General features: G+C 44.6%; 3 protein-coding genes across 5 annotated transcripts in view; 1 reads left to right on the top strand and 2 right to left on the bottom strand.

Moving 5' to 3' along the window:
• The window catches only part of LOC106570026 (elongin-A), a 34923-nt gene extending 31105 nt beyond the window's left edge, over window positions 1–3818 (bottom strand). The window contains exons 1-6 of the mRNA XM_014141916.2: window positions 3635–3818; window positions 2526–2582; window positions 1798–1913; window positions 1149–1669; window positions 427–752; window positions 100–211 (exon numbers count right to left, since the gene is read on the bottom strand). Of these exons, the coding sequence (XP_013997391.1) occupies window positions 100–211; window positions 427–752; window positions 1149–1669; window positions 1798–1913; window positions 2526–2582; window positions 3635–3745 (1243 nt within the window). The 5' untranslated portion in view covers window positions 3746–3818. The remainder of the gene's footprint in view (window positions 1–99; window positions 212–426; window positions 753–1148; window positions 1670–1797; window positions 1914–2525; window positions 2583–3634) is intronic.
• Window positions 3819–6061: 2243 nt separating this feature from the next.
• Window positions 6062–16635, top strand: LOC106570027 (kelch-like protein 31). Of its 2 annotated transcripts, none has more exons than XM_014141917.2 (6): window positions 6062–6361; window positions 11255–11756; window positions 11903–12249; window positions 12618–12917; window positions 13084–13259; window positions 14652–16635. In XM_014141917.2, the coding sequence occupies exons 2-6, from the start codon at window positions 11315–11317 to the stop codon at window positions 15436–15438; spliced, it is 2052 nt and encodes a 683-aa protein (XP_013997392.1). In that variant the 5' UTR covers window positions 6062–6361; window positions 11255–11314; the 3' UTR covers window positions 15439–16635. The 2 variants fall into 2 exon arrangements, with proteins under 2 accessions (XP_013997392.1, XP_013997393.1); XM_014141918.2 differs by having other exon boundaries at window positions 6143–6345.
• A 750-nt stretch (window positions 16636–17385) lies between these two features.
• Window positions 17386–21762, bottom strand: LOC106570028 (60S ribosomal protein L11). 2 transcript variants are annotated; one of them, XM_014141920.2, is made up of 6 exons: window positions 21708–21762; window positions 20841–20991; window positions 20601–20707; window positions 18273–18404; window positions 18035–18145; window positions 17386–17465 (listed from the first exon to the last, which is right to left on the bottom strand). In XM_014141920.2, the coding sequence occupies exons 1-6, from the start codon at window positions 21711–21713 to the stop codon at window positions 17436–17438; spliced, it is 537 nt and encodes a 178-aa protein (XP_013997395.1). In that variant the 5' UTR covers window positions 21714–21762; the 3' UTR covers window positions 17386–17435. The 2 variants fall into 2 exon arrangements, with proteins under 2 accessions (XP_013997395.1, XP_013997394.1); XM_014141919.1 differs by having other exon boundaries at window positions 21681–21746.
• Window positions 21763–22844: the final 1082 nt, after the last annotated feature.

Genomic DNA, 22844 nt, shown 5'->3' with positions numbered 1-22844 from the left:
AGAATTAATCTGTTGTACAGTATTATGGATATTGGAACGTACCCACATAGACATACACACAGTGTGAAGGAGGAACCAACTTTTTTTTTTTTTAAGTACCTTTGCGCCGCTGAGGGGACAATGGTGTGAGATCAATGGAAGGCAGAGGTCTGTAGTTAGGCTGGATGGCTGGCAGAGGGATATCAGGAAGTGTGGACACAACCTCGACCACCTGGGGTAAAAGAAAGAGTACATTGAAAGAGGAAGAGTTCAGTCAAGAACCTGAGAACATCATCAGGGTCAGGGCAACTGGTTAATAAAAACATACACGATCGTAAGGACTTACTGTCCAGCACCCAACATTTTTTTACAGCAAATATAACATTCTCCAGTTGAACATACGCATGATCGAGTGAGAGGAAAAGTACAGTGAAAGTCTGTTCTTACCCTCCTGCGTTTCTCAGGCACCGGGGTCATTGCCGTCTGGGCTGGATCAGCCCTCTTGCTGCGGTTCCCGTTTGCCTTGCTGGGCTTGGAATCCTTGGAGGAGGAAGGAGCAGCAGGCGAAGGCTGGACAGGCAGACGAGGAGGTGTGTGGTGGTGGGAGGAGGGCCGACTGCTGCTGCCGGGCTTCTTCTTCTTCTTAGTGGGTGTAGGGGCGTCATATGTGAGGAAGGATTCAAACGACACGGTGGGGGTATCAAATGCCTCTTCTGCCTGCTCCTCAGGTGTCTGGGCTAATATAGGAGAGTCCCTAGGCTCACGTGACCTCCCTAGAGAGTAAGGAGAACAAGGAAGGATGTTATGGGATGTATCTTGTTTTGGGGGGGGAGAAGTGTGAGACAACCCACATCTTTAAGGGTCAAATGAATGGGGAAATGGTAACAATCACTAGTATCATTGCATATTTTAATCAACCATAGCAGTACTGTTACAGAGTTCTGATGAAAAAGACCATGGGTCACCATATCCACAATACAGTAAAGTTCTTATTATCCCACATGTATAAATATAATACATGATTGGAAAACCATCTATTAACAGACCAATACTGACTCAAAGATTGAAAGAGGCATCTATGTAATAGGATGTCATTTGAGAACCAGCCTCTCTGTAAATGTCACAATGACACAGAAGTCACAGCGAACTTCTCTCAGCAGCACACTCACCATCACTTCCCCCTCTCTTGTCCTTCTTGCTCTCGTGCTGCGTGGAGTGCCGACTGTGCTTGGAGGCCTTGCCGCTGTGCTGCGGTTCCTTACCCACGCTGCTCTTCTTCCCTTCGCCACCACGGCTACTCGCCTGGGCGTGACGTTGCCGTCTCTCCTCGCCCCGGTCGCCGTGGGAACCGTGATGCTCCCTCCCAGGCTCTTTTTGCGGTTTGGCATGTCGGACCTCTTTGCGAGGGGGGCTGGGCGCGGGCTCTGGCTCTTCCTCAGTGGGGCTCTCGTAGCCCTCCGACTGGTACCCCCCTCGTTGGCCACCGTGGCCAAGCTGTGGGGGGCTGTAGTGGTGCTGAGGGGGGGAGGGGGAGTAGTTTGTACGGTAGCCTCTTTCCTCCTCCTCTTCGTCCTCCTCTACATGAGGCGGCTCCTCCGGGGATAGTTCCCGGACACGTTCTCGCCTCCCGTCTTTTCCCTCGGAGCTGCGAGGGTGCGCGTGCGTCCGTACATCCTTCGCGTTGCCGGGTCTGTGAGGAAAAAGAAAAACATTAAAAAGCTACACTTCAGTAGAATTCAGATGAAAATACACTAGACAATGAAAAAAATGAAGACGAAGAATCAGAAGATATCCTCAAATCCCTCAGTAATAATGTACCTTTCAGCAGACGGGGCGGGAACCAGTTTCTTCCACTTGGCCACAAGGCTCTTCGCAAGATCTCCAGCAAGATCATGTTTCCGGAACGAATTCACAGTTTTTCCTACTCCAGTTTCCTGCACCAGAGAGAACAAAATATAAGCGGGACACAGATAGTAGTAGGGTGTCCTCCTCATCAGTACATTATGTTTTGACACTAGTGTCATTGAGAGCAACATGGGTGGTTTGTATAGATTCAGGAGCTCTAATGGTTAAGTGAGCAGGCCAGCACACTTAGTATTGCACATAAAACAGGCCACATTAGCATTATTGCCCATCATAAAAGGAAGTGAGCATGCTCTGAAGGTTACTTAACAATATTGAAAAGCACATCAACTCCTATAGAGAAACTGGCTACACAGGGCCACATCATCCGGTTGCAAAACCAAAGACTGTATTTGTCTTCCTCTTCTAAAGAACACTTCACAGTGACTGAGGAACTAGGGTGCAATGCAATCAACGTGGGGCTTTGAGACTAAAGAAAGAGATGCTATCAAAATCGTGACATGAGCATTTTTACATTTTTTGTCATTTAGCAGACGCTCTTATCCAGAGCAACTTACAGTAGTGAGCATGCACTGATTTATTAACAAAAAAAGAACCATTTTAGAACCCACTACCCTGGTGTTGCAAGCACCATGCTCTACCAACTGAGCCACACGGGACAATACATTATTTCAATATCTTACCACAAGGATATCCACAGTCATAGGCAGCTCCCCCAGCCTTTTGAGGGTCTTCAAGAGCTAAATAGTGCAAATACAGAAGATTTACACAGTGCTCACTACATACGTGGTACTGATTGACCTAACTAGCCTGATTCTGAGAAAAACAGAACAGTCTACACACTAGCAAAGTGCACAAAATTTCAGGTATGCCAAAAGGGAGGATATAGCTGGTTAAAGGTAACGGTCAGGTTAATTCAAGGCTGCTGAGCATTGAATGAAAGAAAACATAGCGACATAACAATATTTACAAAACCACAGCATTGATGACAACATGGGTCTACTGTGTGAAAGTGTACGCTAGCGTTATCTGTGTAAAAGTGTAGGCCTACTGGTAGTTTGACTTTGTAGGCTATATATATGCCAAACTGTGCAGTACATTCAGGATGTATTTGGGTCAGAAATTGACAAATGTGCCCGAATTGCGCACTGTCATGGCTCATCGAGATGTGTCCGTTGTCGTGGCCTATGGGGGTTGTGAGGTAGGCTAGTTACGCGTATCCGGAGAGGGGGTTGTGTTTACTAAAGTCGATCAGCTGATAAAAATCCAGCCCGACACGGCAGTGTGTGCAGGGATTGCGTTGTTATTCTTGATTGTGTCTCGTTGAACATCACAATAACGCACCACAACCCAATGTATTGTTGTTTCCCTTAAAATTTGGACTGGTCCATGAGTGAAGTGCAACAATCTAACAACTAGGCCCGTGCTGATGTCGCTGTCACTCGATCGTAGAGCTTATACAATCGGTGTCGTTTCTTGAACACTAGCTAGATGGCTACATTATTAGCATTTGAAAGTGGCAATGTCCAATGGCTCCAATGCATAAAGTACAGTTCTGCGGACTTGGCAGGTAGCTCGAGGACTCGGTTAAACTTAACATGAACTATGATTAAGAAACCCAGTTAGTTGGCTAAGTTACGCATCGAGACGTGATCTTAGGAGAAGAAAAAAAATCAGTCGCTAGCTACATTCGCGGAACTACCTGCCACGCGACAATATTTGAAAACATTCTAGCGAGCGCAAGCCATCCGCCACAGCCTTGCCGTTCCATTCTGGGCCTTACGATTATTACCTTGCGAGGCTCTAGGTTTTCGGAGAGCCGAGACTGAAGTCTCTCCACCACTTCCAACAGCTCCTCCGCCATGTTTAGTGCTGGTGTCCTGTGACCCGGAAGCTGCTTCATTACAACAGAAATGGGTCAGCGCTGTCCTAACCACTGCTTCAGTCAGCCTGCAGTTGACATGGAGATTAACGGAACTACGTCATAAAACAGCTGACAAAGGATAAACCAGACACCTGTTTGACGATGAAAGGTCCAATGCAGCCGTTTTTTTATATATTTTTTTTTTATCTCATTGTAAAATCATTTCTGGGTAACAATTAAGTACCTTACTGTGATTGAGTTCAATTAAAAAGGTAAAAAAGAAAAAAATATCCCTTTGAGTCAGGAACCAAAACTCCTACATTGTGGCCCATGAATGTGTAGTCTGCAGCATTTGGTCACATGACAGCTAGATCAGCGGTTTGATTTGATTTACCAGCATGTCAACACAGCCAGGATCATAGTCAAAAGTATTTCGTATAATTTTTGTGTATTTCCCCTGCATGCTTGCGTTTAGTTCGTTCAGTTTCCCAAATATGTCTGTTACATAGCCAAGGAGCCACATTTTATTTTATTACATAGAAAGTCAAGTCTTTTTTTTGTTTAACATACATTGTGATTGACAGCAATTTCTCTCTCAATTAAAAATATATTTCCAACACTCCCCCTCGATAACCACCAACCCTCAGTGTGAAATAGAACATTGTCATGCTCTGATCCCATATCTCCACATAGTTTTGCCAACAGGTGTGCGCGATTTAGTTTACAATCGAAGTTACCTGCTGCATATACACCGAGTTGTGCGCTCAGCTCTTTCGCCCCCAGTTGCTCTCGGTGTATCCATTATAGCTCAGAGGGTGTATCATACAATGCGTCCACATAGCAGAGGGAGACACATTCATAACTAGAGTACAGAGGCTTTCTGCAGCTACTTGATAGATGTAGCCCCAGCTGTGCAAAAGCCCACCATTCAATCCCATGGAACCTGTTTTTTGTCAAAATAGCCACGCAGCACACTGAATATCCCCTGTGTCATTTCATGCTTGGGAATCGTGAGACAGAACAATATTTACTTGTGAATAGCCTCCCCCTAGAAAACAAAAGTCAATGCATGGGCATCTCGGCCCTCACAGCTAACATCCATTTGGAGAGCATAAGGTGGGGAGTTTTTGAGTCGTTCAGTCAGTTTCCTCTTGATTGTTAGCCATAGCATCAATTCTTAGTTTCACAGTGTTATCTGACAAAGGTATTGATGTGAGTTTCTGTGCCTCTGCCTCCCACACATTTTCTTCACTTTATCAATTGTGGCTGGTAATATCAAAGTATCTGGAATAGTGTGTGTTTTCATAGCATAGCAAGCTTACACATTCACGATCTAAGGGCGCTCTCTGGTTGAGTTTTAACTTTTATATTGAAATCATTTTCATTTAGATTTTATAAGTTAACCACATTACAATGATTTTGAGAGACAAAGACAATATTATCTGGGTGGCAGGTAGCCTAGCAGTTAAGAGCGTTGGCCCAGTAACCCCGAGCCCACTAGGTTAAAAATCTGTCTATGTGCCCTTGAACAAGGCACTTAACACTAATTGTTCATGTAAGTCACTTTGTATAAGAGTGTCTACTATAATGTTACATTCTTTTCCGGATTTTGGAAATTCTCCCACGACCCCATTTTCATATCAGCAACCCCACATGGGTTCGCAAACCCTAGTTTGGGAACCACTATTTTACACTAAAGGGGATTATCATAATTTTCACAATTTCACAGCGTTATTCTAACCTCATAGTGTGGAAATGTATATATAAAACACAGGCAAATTACATATTTTCGGCACTGGGCCTTTAATATCCTTTGTGACATCATAATGATATTGGTGATAATGTACTGATATGGCCCTATAGAAATGTCACATCTTATAGTTTTTATCATATATTTTTACCATCATTAGATATTGCCCTTACAATACTGGTATTCAGATGCTAATGTATTAATAATCAATAAAATGATATTGTTGTCAGTGTCATAGTGCATGCCTCCTTTCTTGTTGATAGAATCTCACAACATCCGGTGTGTCAACAACCCCATCAAGTTTTTCCACTACTTTGTTAAAATAGCACCAGAGCCTCTTCCTGATGCGTGTGCGCGAGTGCGCACGCACGCACGCACGCACGCACGCACGCACGCACGCACGCACACACACACACACACACACACACACACACACACACACACACACACACACACACACACACACACACACACACACACACACACACACACACACACACACACACACACAACACAGAGAGATAGACTGTGAGACAACAGAAACTTGAGCACAGCATATTGGCATACTCTGCTCAGCCTAGTGGCTGAAGGGGGTGGATGGCAGAGGGCTGGCCACATATGGAGTATTTTTGGTGGGGAGGGAGGGGGTGCCTGCATTTGGAGTTGTAGGGGGTGTGAGCTGGAAATTAGAGAGGGAGGGGGTCTCATTTCATAGACTTGGTTGGACCTTGACTCACTCAAACGCTGAACCACAGTGCACTGAAAGACAGACAGAGGACAGAGGGACAGAGGAAACAGGAAGAGAGAGCAACCTGTGAGAGAAAATCAACAAAGTGAAAGAAAGCCAAGAAAGAAACAAAGAAAGAAAAGGAAGAAGAGTGAGAGGAAAGTGAGTGGAGAGACAGGTAAAGCATATTGACTGTATTTTTCTCTAACTATTTGCATGATTCTTCGAGTCATGATTTATCCAACTTGATGAGATAGCCTATCCTAATCATAAAGCATTTCTATATTATATTAACCATGGCCAATAATACAAAATACAAGTGTGCAGACATTGGCATGAAAGACATACCCAAATAAGAACCTTTTCAAACATTTCATCACCTTAAATAATGGATGTAATCACAATAATTCTAGCATCAATTTACACACCATGTAGAATCTGAAGTTGCATTTTATTTCACTCACACTCACAAACAGTTAATATGAGGCCAAGTTGATAGCAGGATGCATACGAGCTATAGCCTCAAAGGCACAGTGTTGCTCAGCATCTATAAATAATCTCTGGAGATAGGCAAAGAAATTCTGACACTGGGGGAGGTGGGAGTCGGACGCATGATGGCATTGTGTACCGCACAGAGTTCTGGGCTTTGAGATTTTATTTAACCAGGCAAATCAGTTAAGAACAAATTCTTATTTACAATGAGGGCCTACCCTGGCCAAACCCTAACCCGGAGGACGCTGGGCCAAATGTGCGCCGCACAATAGGACTCCCAATCACGGCCGGTTGTGATACAGCCTGGGATCGAACCAGGGTCTGTAGTGACACCTCTAGCACTGAGATGCAGTGCCTTAGACCGCTGCGCCACTCGGGAGCCCAAATTTTGCATCAACACCGGTAAACAACAGGTGGTGTTAGTGCTAATGATCATTCTTCCAGGCTTTGTTTTTGTTTTGTCACGGTGTCACCTACTCAGCTACCTCTACCACGTTCCAATATCTTTCCCGCCAATTTTGATCCATCTCCGCTATTTTCCTTATGTTCATGTCCCCTTTTCATTTCTGTCCTCCTCTTTCTTTAGCTTCATAAGATGTTCTCTCTGTTCCTAACCTATCCCATACAAAGTTTTTCATAGGATCTGGTAGTTCATCTTTCCTTCACATTATTGTCCTGTTTTCCTACCAATTCTGACCCTCATCATCCTCGACAAATACATATTTTCCGTATGGAGGTTATGGCACACTCGGTCACTCCAATACATTTACATTTACATTTAAGTCATTTAGCAGACGCTCTTATCCAGAGCGACTTCCAAATTGGTGCATTCACCTTATAATATCGAGTGGAACAACCACTTTACAATAGTGCATCTAAGTCTTTTAAGGGGGGGGTTAGAAGGATTACTTTATCCTATCCCAGGTATTCCTTAAAGAGGTGGGGTTTCAGGTGTCTCCGGAAGGTGGTGATTGACTCCGCTGTCCTGGCGTCGTGAGGGAGCTTGTTCCACCATTGGGGTGCCAGAGCAGCGAACAGTTTTGACTGGGCTGAGCGGGAACTGTGCTTCCTCAGAGGTAGGGAGGCGAGCAGGCCAGAGGTGGATGAACGCAGTGCCCTTGTTTGGGTGTAGGGCCTGATCAGAGCCTGAAGGTACGGAGGTGCCGTTCCCCTCACAGCTCCGTAGGCAAGCACCATGGTCTTGTAGCGGATGCGAGCTTCAACTGGAAGCCAGTGGAGAGAGCGGAGGAGCGGGGTGACGTGAGATACACATTTGAGAAGTACACTCAATCAATCAATCAATCAATCACATTTATTTATAAGGCACTTTTTTACATCAGCAGATGTCACATAGTGCTATACAGAAACCCAGGCTAAAATCTCAAACAGCAACCAATGAAAATGTACACCATAACCTCCCAACATTAAGCTCTGCCTCAGACCTCAACTAGCTTACATTACTTTTTACAAAGATTCACATGCATACTGTATTAGATTCTCTGCCTCGCTCCCTCCCCTCCTACTCATTCTCTCTGAACTTGATGTTTTCAAATATCCCCGGTCAGTGCAGTGGACGATGCTTGTGACTGGGCTGTGTTCCCCCCATATGGAGAGGGGGACAGGACAGCAGCTGTTGTTGGTGTCATATGAGAGAGAGCTGACACTGGGAGATAAGTTGGTTACATGCCAGAGGGAGGGTGTGAGTAGCCACCTAGTTGGATGTCGCAACACACCCCAAAAGAGATGAAACAGCAGTGACCAGTGATGTACTGTACCACTAATAATATCTTGTGACAGACTTGCCAAAATCGAGTAGATGGCCAGAGGCCACCTCTTACGCAAGATTTGTTCTGGGTGCCGAAATTATAACCTACCATTACTGACCTATAGCTGGTCCGCACCAGAGATTCCACTGGGCACGGACGTCAATTCAATGTCTATTCCACGTTGGTTCCAGTGTGTGCCCAGTGGGATGAGAACTATTGGAATGATGGGGGAAAGTGATCCCTGACGGTTTGACCTAAATTGTTGATTGGCCAGGCATTCTTGAGAAGTGCAAGTGAAGATAAGCATCCTCCTTGAAACAATAAGCATCCTCAACAACACAAGTAGAGGCTGCTTATGTAAGAAAGAACCTGATATTTCTGAGACCACTTTCTTAAATCTTCTCTGCTGGTGGGCAAGAACCTGACCACCAAAAGGAAGACATTTGCAAAGGTCTTAGAATATTCAGCAAGGTTCTAGAAATGTAGCTAACAATGCGACGTGATTACATCAAATGAAAATAACCTTCACATAGCACATTAACCCTCACAAATATCTGTAACAATGGTTGGTGGGAGTCACAGCTGCTGTGTCATCCCCCATACTGGACGCCCCATGGCAAATAGACACAACAATAGAACAACATCAGACTTCATCACAGGAACCAAAAATAGCACCACATCTATTCATTGAATGAAATTAGTATCTCTTAAAACTGGTACTTCATATAGCATAGTACATTGAGGAGATGTACACCCCTTTGATAGGTCAAGGATGATTGGTGACCCATATCCACTGCTTCTGTGGGTGATCTGTAAACAACAGTCTGGACATAAATAACCTTGGCTGAGGGTCAATCTCCGACAGGATCTCCATGTATGTATTTTCATAACACACGTGGTGGAAAGCACCTGCACTCTGACATGCTGTTATACGCTGACTCTGGCCATGGAAAGGTATTCTGTTTACTGAGAACATCAGCAGTGTCACACGGGTCGTGAAATGGAGACCAAGACGCAGCGTGGATAGTGCTCATTTTCAATCTTTTAATGAAGACACTTGACAAAATAACAAAAACGACCAACACAGTCCCGTCAGGTACTTAGACTAGAACGGAAAACAACTACCCACAAACCCCAAAGGAAAACAGGCTGCCTAAGTATGGCTTCCAATCAGAGACAACGAAAGACACCTGCCTCTGATTGGAAACCATACCCGGCCAAAACATGGAAAACAAAACATAGAAATAGAATACTAGCAAAACCCACATAGAAACAGAAAACCCAAAATACATACACGCCCTGACCATACTACTATGGCAAATGACCTCTTTCACTGGTCAGGACGTGACAAGCAGCATGGAGTGAAACATCTCCATTTAGCCTATCTGATTTGGTTTTTGAGAGAGAAACAAATGTCCTTTCACACAAAACATATACATATTATCTCCTTTCTTGCCACTCTATTTAAAAAAATATATATATTAATCTGCAGAGGAATATCACAAGCTATGTAAAAAGCATGTGTTTCTATTTGTACAATTCAAAACAGGCATGAAGCAAAATTAGACTCTTTGCCAGAGTATTGACCCAGGGGTCAATTCCATTACAACAAATTACCATGAAATACTTACGAGCTCTTTCACAACAATGCAGAGTTAAAAATAAGAACAATTTAAATAATAACAGGAGGATTAAAATAAACAAGAATGAGGCTATATACAGGGAGGAGCAGTACCAGATCAATGTGCAGAGGTACGAGGTACTTGAGGTAGATATTTACATAAAGGCAGGGTAAAGGGACTAGGCATCAGGATAGATAATAAGAGTTCAAAAAAGAACAGAGTAGCAGCAGTATTTCCAGGTTTTGGTCCTCTGTTGATGATAATGACACTGTACCCTTGTAATCAAAGGGTTAGTCATGATTAGGTTGTCCCACTATGATCCTTTTAATTGCCTGTGATCCTTTGTATTTTATATCTATAAAGGCCACAGTCCCAGCTTGTCCTTCTATGTTTATTTACAAAGTGATAAGCACTGAATGAAAGTCATTTGGGTATAGTATGTCAAATCACTGGGAGGATATGATGAGGGGCAGGTATGTGGTGTGGAACCAGAGAGGTGGTTTACTGGGTAGTAATCCAAGGGGCAGGGGCGCCACTATACTCGCTTTGCCCTTAGTGTATTTTTAGGTGACATGAGCGCGCCTGTGTATCTGTGATTGAAGTTGCCAAAGATGTTGAGCTAGTGAGATTTTTGTATTTTTCCAGGTATGTGTTACAAGTGTGTGCTTAGTTTGTCGTAATGATTGAGACACTTTGAAACTTGAATAACCAGCATGTGTATAAGCAACGTTTATACTGAATTGTATGAATACAAGCACATGTATGTCTGGCTGCTATAAGCCATAAACCTGACCCGAAGCACCCCCAGAAACCTGCAGCTGTCAATCAGACACCCCTCTTTTTTTAGACTCCGTCTGTGATAGAGAGCGAGATAAAGAGTATATGTCGTTACTGTATTGCCATGGCCTTTTTCTCTGATGTTGTGGTACTTAGTACTTTCTCTTTTTCAGGTCCTGTGTGCTATCGCACTGAAACTGACCAACCCCACCTACCCACCACCCTTACACACTGGTGTCTGTCAATCTGTTCCTAGTGTTCCCCTTCTGTTAGCAGTAGAGAACACATAGCTAGTCCAACAGTCACTCAGTGTTTCAGTGGTTGATTATCAATGAAGAAAGTCCACCTTATCACACTCAGTAAAAAGTCTGCTTTGTCAATTTGTTGATTAGTTGTTCTGTCCTCATCCCTCAGTGCTTCAGTCAGAACTCGAGAGCCAAAATCTTTAACCCAACTGTTAAAGTAGCTGTCGCCATGGCCCCCAAGAAGAAGGTCAATCGTACAAAGAAGATTGCCATTGAGCCAGTTGTCACCCAGGTGACCACTGTTACTACTCAGATGGCAGGAGGAGTGGTGGTGGTGGAGAGCGTGAAGAAGATCGAGGAGATGGCTGCACTGGATATCGTGCAGCTCAACCACCTCAACCTCCCCCTGCCCCCTCCCATCATGAAGCCCGGAGAAAAGGGCCTGGGTCTGGGCTGTGAGGTGACCCGCCCCCTCCACGGCAATGCCCTGCTGGAGGAGCTGAGCCGCATGCGCCAGGAGCGCTTCCTCACTGACCTGGAGCTAGCCTGTAAGACCAAGGCCTTCGACGTGCACAAGCTGGTCATTTCTTCCGTCAGCCAGTACTTCCGGGAGATCCTGGCCAAGGACCCCGGAATGAAGCGTCTAGAGCTGTCCTCACTCTCCCCCCTCGGTAGGTTTCAAACTTAACCGCCTAGCATCTATAGCTGATATTTATTAAAGGCAGGAACAGTCTTGTTTGGAAACATATTTGTCAAAGTCCACATTAATAGACAAAAACACATGAATAAAGCGATGATATTGTCCACCTATTCCCAGGCCTGGCCAACGTGATCACCTTTGCCTACCTGGGCCGCGTCCACATGTCCCTGTACACCATCGGCTGCACTGTGTCAGCTGCTGCCACCCTCCAGATCCCCCAGCTGCTCCAGATGTGCATGGACTTCCTGCTGGCCGAGATGAACGTGCAAACGTGCGTGTACGTGTGGAACATCGCCGCCGCCTACGGCCTGATTCCTGTGCGTGACGCAGCCCGCCGCTTTGTGCTGGAGAACTTTGTCGCGTTCACCGAGACGCCCCTGTTCAACCAGCTGACCCTGGAACAGATCACAGCTTTCCTCCAGGAGGACAGCCTGCTTCTGCCATCTGAAGTCACCGCCTTCCAGGTCAGCTCTGCTCACCTTGCTTTAACCTACTTTTCTGCATGTAATAACTGACTTAGGATCAGATCTCCTCATTCCCTACCCCCAACTACAACCATTTTGAGCGAAACCTAAATCAATCCTCAAACCAGCTGTTAAGGACATGATATAACCACATGACCCTAGTAAACAGACACTTGCCTGGCTATTTGACATCCTACTGTGTATAGAAATACTCAGTCAGTATAACTCACTGTATGTATAGTTATTAATACACAAAACCAGTAGGGCAGTAGGGATGAGAGACTTTGCAAGGAAACAGAGAGGGAGCGGTATTTACAAACCGAATCGAATAGGATTCTAAGTATATTTCTGGTTTCATTCAACCACAGTTGGCCATGAAGTGGCTGGACTTCGACCCTAAGCGTCAGGTGCACGCCGCCGAGCTGCTGTCCCACGTGCGCTTCGAGACCATCCCTGCCAGCGAGCTGGTCAGCGAGATCCAACCCGTGGCGAGGATGATGACGGACCCTCACTGCCACCGCCTGCTGGTGGATGCCATGAACTACCACCTGTTGCCCCACCGACAGAACACGCTGCAGTCTCGTCGCACGCAGGTGCGTGGAGGACAGGCCACCCTGCTGACTGTTGGGGGGCGTCCCTCCATCACCGAGCGGGCACTGAGCAGAGTGGTGAGTGTGGCGGATCTTGTGGTGGGCTAAACTTTAGGCAGAAGTCAAAGACATGATGAAGAAGTAAACCAACATTTTAGAAAACTACTGTTTCACCAATCACCATGATTCAACAGTATTATCCAAAATGAGAAGTGCTAAGTTGTTGACATTGGTTCCCTTCCAGGTGCTGTGGAGAGATCCACGTGAGGGTGCGGCCACCTGGCGCCACCTGTCCCAGCTGCCCGCTAAGAGCTTCAACCAGTGTGTGGCTGTGATGGACGGCTTCCTGTACGTGGCAGGAGGAGAGGACCAGAACGATGCACGCAACCAGGCCAAGCACGCTGTCAGCACCCTCAGCAGGTACATGGATATCCTGTATAACACCAGCAAAAAAAGAAACGTCCTCTCACTGTCAACTGCGTTTATTTTCAGCAAACTTAACATGTGTAAATATTTGTATGAACATAACAAGATTCAACAACTGAGACATAAACTGAACAAGTGCCACAGACATGTGACTAGCAGAAATGGAATAACGTGTCCCTGAACAAAGGGGGGGGTCAAAAGTAACAGTCAGTATCTGGTGTGGCCACCAGCTGCATTAAGTACTGCAGTGCATCTCCTCCTCATGGACTGCACCAGATTTGCCAGTTCTTGCTGTGAGATGTTAACCCACTCTTCCACCAAGGCACCTGCAATTTCCCGGACATTTCTGGGGGGAATGGCCCTAGCCCTCACCCTCCGATCCAACAGGTCCCAGACGTGCTCAATGGAATTGAGATCCGGGCTCTTCGCTGGCCATGGCAGAACACTGACATTCCTGTCTTGCAGGAAATCACGCACAGAACGAGTAGTATGGCTGGTGGCATTGTCATGCTGGAGAGTCATGTCAGGATGAGCCTGCAGGAAGGGTACCACATGAGCGAGGAGGATGTCTTCCCTGTAACGTACAGCGTTGAGATTGCCTGCAATGACAACAAGCTCAGTCCGATGATGCTGTGACACACCGCCCCAGACCATGACGGACCCTCCACCTCCAAATCGATCCCGCTCCAGATTACAGGCCTCGGTGTAACGCTCATTCCTTCAACGATAAACGCAAATCTGACCATCACCCCTGGTGAGACAAAACCGCGACTCGCCAGTGAAGAGCACTTTTTGCCAGTCCTGTCTGGTCCAGTGATGGTGGGTTTGTGCCCATAGGCGACGTTGTTGCCGGTGATGTCTGGTGAGGACCTGCCTTACAACAGGCCTACAAGCCCTCAGTCCAGCCTCTCTCAGCCTATTGCGGACGGTCTGAGCACTAATGGAGGGATTGTGCATTCCTGATGTAACTCGGGCAGTTGTTGTTGCCATCCTGTACCTGTCCCGCAGGTGTGATGTTCGGATGTACCGATCCTGTGCAGGTGTTGTTACACGTGGTCTACCACTGCGAGGACGATCAGCTGTCCGTCCTGTCTCCTTGTAGCGCTGTCTTAGGCGTCTCACAATACAGACATTGCAATTTATTTCTGCAGTCCTCATGCCTCCTTGCAGCATGCGTAAGGCACGTTCACGCAGATGAGCAGGAACCCTGGGCATCTTTCTTTTCGTGTTTTTCAAAGTCAGTAGGAAGGCCTCTTTAGTGTCCTAGTTTTCATAACTGTGAACTTAATTGCCTACTGTCTGTAAGCTGTTAGTTATGTGTAGATTTAATTTCAATTTAGACAACTTCATATTCTGACTTGTCACTGTTAATCTCTTCCTCCTCAGGTTCGACCCTCGCTTCAACACCTGGCTGCATCTGGCTAGCATGCGCCAGCGCCGCACCCACTTCAGCCTGGTAGCCACCGGCGGGCGCCTGTATGCTGTTGGCGGCCGCAACGTGGAGGGCCTGCTGGCCACCACCGAGAGCTACCTGCCTTCCTCCAACACCTGGCAGCTCAAGACGCCCATGGAGATGCCACGCTGCTGCCACGCCAGTGCCGTGCTTCCCTCCGGAGACATCCTGGTGACCGGCGGCTACATCAACTGCGCCTACTCGCGCTCCGTGGCCTGCTACAACATTGAGACGGACACCTGGAGTGAGAAGGCCAGCCTGGAGACCCCCCGAGGCTGGCACTGCTCCTCCACCCTGGGAGGGAAGGTGTACGTGGTGGGTGGTAGCCAGCTGGGCCCCAGCGGAGACCGTGTGGACGTCCTGTCCATGGAGGTGTTCTCCCCAGAGAACAGCGAGTGGAGCCGGGCCTCCCCCCTGCCCCTGGGTGTGAGCACGGCAGGCCTGTCGCCGCTCGCGGAACAACTGTACCTGCTGGGTGGCTGGAACGAGGCCGAGAAGCGCTACAAGGCGGCCGTGCAGAAGTACACCCCGGCAACTGACAGCTGGTCCATGGAGGAGAATCTGCCCGAGGCCACTGTGGGCGTGTCCTGCTGCACCCTGACCCTCCCACCCCGCCACACCCCCCGCAGGCAACAGCACCGCAACACCCCAGCAACCAAGGAGGAGCAGCTACCGCCACAGAGAGAGAGCAGTGTGGCCCCACAGCCCATCACTGCCTAAGAGTGAGATAAAAAAAAAAAGGGAGAGAGGAATATGGAAGGGAGGAGTGATAGAGGTGGAGGAGAGAAGAGAGCTGTAGATAGAGGAACAGAGCAGTAAAGGAAGGAAAATTAAAGATGGAAGGCAGAGTGAATTAACTCCTATACTGGTATGACAACAGTACATTAGGGAGTTCAATGGAATAGGGCCTATGTGGTTGTTGAATGTGAATATGACTGTAAATTAAATCAATTTGCAGTATGTTATGTATTGCAGTTAGTAAGGTGGAACATGTAACGACTGTGGTGATTACGTGTGTGTGTGTGTGGTTGCAAGAGTGTGAATATTCTGGAGTGAATGATAGTGTCTGGGTGTTCTACATTAAGCCATACAATCTTATGACAAATATTGCAATATGATTTTCAGCAAAACGTTCAACATTTCTCATTAAATACAATCAGCGAATATATGTATAACAGTACTGTAAAGTATGTTTGTCTAAAGTAGTTTAGCTCAGAAAAGTTTTATTATACATCATTTAAAAATGTTTAAGTGCAATGAAGTGAGAGTTGCTGTGACTGCTGAAGGAAGGTGGACAAGGTTAGAGGTCAAAATAACATGATTACAATGTCACCCACTGACGAACAAGTAGAGAATGTCTGACAGGGCGATAGCCCAGCAACCTGTGACCCTGACCTATTCACAGGAATTTCCACCTACCAGAAACAAAACAGCAGACCTTTGATTCGGAAATTAAATGGATGACCGTTTAGATTTGGCTCAGGTCATGTTTTGTATCTAGGCCATGGGTTCCAGCTCACCTGTGTTTGTTATAGAGTCGACCTTTGCCAGCTCCATCCAGGCGATACAATGACAAGCTACCAGGAATCAGTAAAACGCCCAAAGATGGGAACCTGCCTAGCAAAAATTGGGGTCAAGTAAATGAGGACTCAACCATAATGTAATTGGATGCTAATTAGCCTTATTTGATTGGAGGAATCACTCTGTGTTAGTCTTACTGAGAGTTGCTGGCACAGGGTAAGTGTATGTTGGTGCTTTTGGCATTTACATAAGCAGCCCAATTCAGATCTTTTGCCCAATTAGTAGAAAAATATCAGAATTGAGCTGCCTGTGTAAACAGCCATTTTCTGTCCAGACAAGCAATTCCAGAAGCAATGTAACACTGGTGTTTCACTGAATAAAGCTAAACTGACCTAAGGGGACCTGTCTTATTTCAAACCTGAGTTAACTTGTGGTCACATTAACCAAGAAACGATTTCTGCATTGTCCATTGCCACATTTTTATATAAAATGGCCAACTCTGATGAAGTGCCATGGCATCACTGCGTTTGGTAGTATAAAATCCCCTATGCCTGCACCAACTCGTCTCCGACACTCTTCCAAAAGCATTCTGAAGAGACACCAGACAGCTGCTTAATTCGTGATTTCAAAAGCCGTGACCTCCAAAGATCGTGTCGCCAGACATACTCAATTCACCCAGACTATTCATTTTAAGAGCCAATACTGCCATCATGTGGCAGAAGAATGAAACACCAAGTACTACATACACAAACCGTTCAATACAACTGGCTGCATTTAGGAAAGTACATGTCGGGCAAATCACTCAAAATCAAATACATTGTCTCCATCATGCATTCTGATTATATATTAATTTCCCCTTTAATAGCTTCCTATGGTATAATTACAATTTGAGCTTCAGAGGCAAAAGCTTCTCAACAGACCCTTAGTATTCTGTTTTGAGAGCAGACTAAGAACATACTAATATGTGCTTGTAAGGAGCAAGCACCATTCTTTCCAGAATCTAGACCCATTACTGTAGTCTGTCCCTTGAGTCATGTTACTGCCAACAGTTTCCTATTATGCAGAATTATAAATGTGGATTACTCAAGAACATAATCAAATTCAGCATATGATTCATATCACTTCAATGACCACAGAACCAAACAGTGGTATTTTTCCATTTTATTATAGTTATAAACAAGGTCAATGATGGTCCTTTACTTCCCGGGGAGGATGATACCGTCATACTGAAGAAAAAATAAAAATAAAACAACAATTAGATGCTTAGCAAGAAAGTCTACTCATGCTGCACACAAGAAAAGCTGTCAATTTTATATTACACAGGTCATTCAGCCTTAATATACAATACAAGTCAGTTCTTACCAACAGCATTCAAGCAGTGGTAGGCAATCATACCTGCATGGGGGCACTGAGTGCAGGCTTTTATTTCAGCCAAACCGTACCCGCCAATTCAAAATGATCAAAGTGAACATTGAAGACCAAATTGTTGATTAGTAGACTCAGGTGTGCGTTACTGTTTAACTGGAACAAGTACCGAGTTCATGTGGTCCTCAGAACAGTGGATACAATCCAACGGGGATACTAGGTACACAGTCGGTGAAAAACTGCTGATATTTTGGTTGGCAACACACAGCAAATAATCTGCATCCACAGTCATTTGCAGGTATGATTGCCCACCCTGTATAAGAGAACCCCTTCATACACATACATATTACATACATACATACATAATACATACATACACACATACATACATACATACTACATATATTTTTTTTTATAAACAGAGCCACACCTTCTGCTGGAACCAGCGCATGGCTTCCTCTTTGCGGATGCGGTGCCTGAAACCAATGCGACCTGTTTTCTGCTTCTTGTCAGCAATGCTGAAACCGGGTCTGCCCAGGACCTGAAAACAAAAAGCGTGAGAAAGAGCGTGGTTCAGATTAGAAGACATGTAAACACTATCGTATCCCAACTGGCAGGTAAAATTAAAACTATTTCAAAATAATTCTAAAGTACGTGAAGCCACTCACAACGTAGAAGTCCAGTCCGTAGATACCGATACTGGGGTCGTACTTTATTCCCAGATCAATGTGTTCCTGGATGCCAAAGCCAAAGTTACCGGTGTCGGAGAAATTGTTCTTCCGCAACTCGTACTCACGCACCTTTGGAAGCAAGAGGTATTCCATTTAGCAGGGGCAACATTTTTGCAACATTAAGCAATATGCCTAAATACATTCCTAACCATGTGGACAATGGTCAAAGTTGACACCGCGCCAAAACACCATTGGCTGAGGACGAACACGAGTGATACAACTTAACCATAAGTATACGGTAGAGGTCGGCCGATTAATCGGAATGGCCGATTTCATGTTTTCATAACAATCGGTATTTTTGGCCACCGATTTGCCAAATTGTAAAAAAAAAAAAACGTACACCTTTATTTAACTAGGCAAGTCAGATTAAGAACACATTCTTATTTACAATGACGGCCTAGAAACGGGGTTAACTGCCTTGTTCAGGGGGGATTTGTTTTTGCAACCGTCGGTTACCAGTCCACCGCTCTAACCACCTGCCTTACATTACACTCCACAAGGATTAACAGGCTGACTACCTGTTACGTGAGGGCAGCAAGAAGCAAAGGTAAGTTGCTAGCTAGCATTAGACTTATAAAAAACTATCAATCTTAACATAATCACTAGTTAAACTAGTAATATCATCAACCATGTGTAGTTATCTAACGTGTCCTGCGTTGCATATGATCGATGCGGTGCCTGTTAATTTTCATTGAAAAAAGTACTGTCGTTGCACCAATGTACCAAACCATAAACATCAATGCCTAACAGGAATATTTAGACTTAGTCACCCGTTAGAAAAACTACAGAACGGTTCCGTATGTCACTGAAGAAAAAAAAAGTGTTTTCGAGATAGGTCATTAATAGGGTCGAATCTGGAAACTAAGGCTCGTATTTCTGTGTGTTTATTATATTATAATTAAGTCTATGATTTGATAGAGCAGTCTGACTGAGCGGTGGTAGGCAGCAGCAGGCTTGTAAGCATTCATTCAAACAGCCCTTAAAGCATTGCGCTGTTTATGACTTCAACCTGGGTGGGTATAATTTGTGGAACGTTCCAACAGGAATCGATTCCAAAAACTTCGTAAATAACAAGGTTTCCAAAAAACAACGCATACAAAGTTGTATAGCGGCAGAATAAGATACCGGGTAGGGAGTGGTCCATTTCATTGCGTTTTTCACTCATCACGTTTATTCCGAAAAATGTCTGTCCTCACATGTCTGTTTGCCTATGGACAAACATTAAGAATAAGCTACGTGGTGAGTTGATGCCTATTCGGCAGCTAGGTTTGTATGCGTTGCTACTTTGTATGCGTTGTTGGCTGGCAACCTTTTCCTTTACGTTTTTTGGAACAGATTCCTGTTGGAACGTTCCACAAATTATACCCACCCCTTCAAGCCTATCAACTCCCAAGATTAGGCTGGTGTAACCGATGTGAAATGGCTAGCTAGTTAGCCGGGTGCGCGCTAATAGCGTTTCAAACGTCACTCGCTCTGAGACTTGGGAGTAGTTTTTTCCCCTTCCTCTGCATGGGTAACGCTGCTTCGAGGGTGGCAGTTGTCGATGTGTTCCTGGTTTGAGCCCAGGTAGGAGCGGGGATAGGGACGGAAGCTATACTGTTACACTGGCAATACTAAAGTGCCTATAAGAACATCCAATAGTCAAAGGTATATGAAATACAAATCGTATAGAGAGAAATAGTCCTATAATAATATAATAACTACAACCTAAAACTTCTTACCTGGGAATATCGAAGACTCATGTTAAAAGGAACCACTAGCTTTCATATGTTCTCATGTTCTGAGCAAGGCACTTAAACATTAGCTTTCTTACATGGCACATATTGCACTTTTACTTTCTTCTCCAACACTTTGTTTTGCATTACTTAAACCAAATTGAACATGTTTCATTATTTATTTGAGGCTAAATTGATTTTATTGATGTATTATATTAAGTTAAAATAAGTGTTCCTTCAGTATTGTTGTAATTGTCATTATTAATATATATATATATATATTTTTTTTTGGGGTCCTCCAATAATCGACGTTTAAAAATCATAATCGGTCAACATCTAGTATGCGGAACTCTAGAAAGCTACAAATAGGGGCAAATGTTCCCACTACACTAAGCTCTACCCTAAAGGGTGTCAGAAAGAAACATTCCCTTGACAGATGAATGGCGATTAAGAGTTTTGCGTAGTCAACAAGGCCACATCTCAAAACACTTCATGCAGTGGTTGTAATAAATGTGTAGTAAATGGACAGTGTATAAAATATTGAACTCACCTTGAGTCCCTTTTCCAGGATCTCCTCAGCCTTAGCTCCACGGACGGTACAGTGGACAGCAATCTTTTCATTTCTGCGGATGCCGAACGATCGCACAGTGTAGCGGGCTGAGGGGTACAGGGGGAGGAAGACTTATTAAGTACAAACATTTTCCACTAACAATGTTTCAATCGACAGGGTAACAATCAAACACCCAGCCACAGATTAACATCATAAACAAAACAGATATAAGATACTTACCCTTGGAGAAGACAGGGGTCTGGCCTGTGAGCTGCTCAAGCACCTTAGCAGCACGGGTCAGTCTGTCACCACTCTCCCCTACACAGATGTTCATACAGAGCTTGCGAATGCGAAGCTCACGCATGGGGTTCTCCTTTTTCTCGCCCTGTTCCTGTTGAATTCAAACGTTGGCATTAGGTGGCTGGGAGGTTAACAGTTACGTTTCGTTATTCCATTTTGTATGTTTCGCTAGCTACATCAGCAGTCCGCATTGCATCCTGGCTGGGTAGCTAGCTAGTTGCCAACATAGCAACATGTCGATATTAACTAGCTAATAAATCCTGGTCAATGTCAATAGATACCCAACTGGTGATCTTTAAGCCGTTTCCAAACAGCCACACATGTTTACACTATATTCAAAAACGTGATTCAATATGTTCTTTAACTTCCTGGCTAAATAGCCAGTTTCCTGCCACCAGGACATGCCGGTGCATATCCTATGGCTTATCGCCGGCTGCTGCTAGCCACCTTGCTAAGGTATCATGTTCACAATGTTGCAGTCAATTTTACCATTTCGTGAATGTTCATATTTTCACTGTTCGCATGTTAACGTTCTACCGATGTCGCGTCAACTGTAACAAAGTACTGAGACACATAGTCGGAGAAACCTCGACTTCAACAGCCATGTCACTTTCCCTAACATACGCTTCAATTAAAATCAATGACGCATATTTTGTGCGTAATACAACTTTGTTTCAATAGTGAACATGAACCTACTCATATCTGGTTATAAAAACAATGGGTTATTGGCCGTATAACGATGATGATTGTGGATTTAAAAGGTAAACCGCGAAATCTTGCCTCCTTATGCGTAAAACCTGCACTCACCGCCATGTTTGATCACTTGAAGAGGACGACACATTTCCGGGCCAGCGCATTTATAGGGAAGTGTTTAAATAAATTAGCCCTACGTAAAATCATGCATTTGAAGAAAGGTTCCATAGGCGCAAATATTCAATAATAAAGTACAGTAAAACTGTATATATCATTATTCAGTTGCGCTGAAAAAGAATATTTTGATTCAAGAACACAATAAAATGGTTTATTTAAAGCAAAATTACAAGTGGAAAATGTAATCCGTATTTTTTTGCCTGATTTGCATGTTATTTTGGCATTAATATGTGTCACATATCAGTTTGCAAACAATGTAAAAAAATATATATAATCATTTAGTTAATAAAGCTGCATGCAAACATGGTCTCTGTTTTGGACTAAGGCTGCTCCAAAATGCAGGTGTTTCTGCCTAGCTCAGTGCTTTCTGTGGTGGTGGGGCAGCAGCGGAAAATATGGAGCGTAGGGGTTGGTAATGTCCTCTATTTGCGCCGTGATTGGCTCAGTGTTCTGTCACTCATGGGGACACTACATCACCGCAAAATCTATAGGGACAGCTTGAAAATTCAAGCCCTTGGTGCTGCCATAGAGTTACATTAGAAGTGCCCATCCAAGAAGGCTCAAGGTCAGTGGCCACAGATAAAATGACATCAAATCACGTTATATCTACCATGGCTTTGATTGGACTGATCATGTCAACATCATACTTTCTAAATCTTAGCTAGCAAGCTAGACAAGCAGTCATCATTTTGAATCACATCTACAATCTATTGGCAAATCCTTTTCAATCCTTGTCTTATGAAGATAAATTATAGATAAAATGTATTGATGCTCATCGGCCATTGGACATAAACATTACACAACAAGTTTGAAATCGCAAATTCAACAATGAGTGGTTTGTAAGAAATCAGTGGCTAACTGCAAGCGTTGCAAGCAATCACTAGCCTGCTATTCAGTGGAGTGGGTGTGTGGTCCAAGTCTGGGTTTAAGAGTCTCTTTACCAAGCTTAAAAAGATAAACATTCATGCTGTCAACCCAGCATGACTTCTGCCGTGTTCAAAACAACTGGAAATTCGGAACTGGGAAATCTCAGACTTCAATGAGTTCAAGACAACTGGGAACCATTTTGAATGG

Source organism: Salmo salar, chromosome ssa14 (assembly GCF_905237065.1).
Source record: "Salmo salar chromosome ssa14, Ssal_v3.1, whole genome shotgun sequence".
NCBI classification, from domain to species: Eukaryota; Metazoa; Chordata; class Actinopteri; order Salmoniformes; family Salmonidae; genus Salmo; species Salmo salar.
This window is presented reverse-complemented; position numbering and strand designations above follow the sequence as displayed.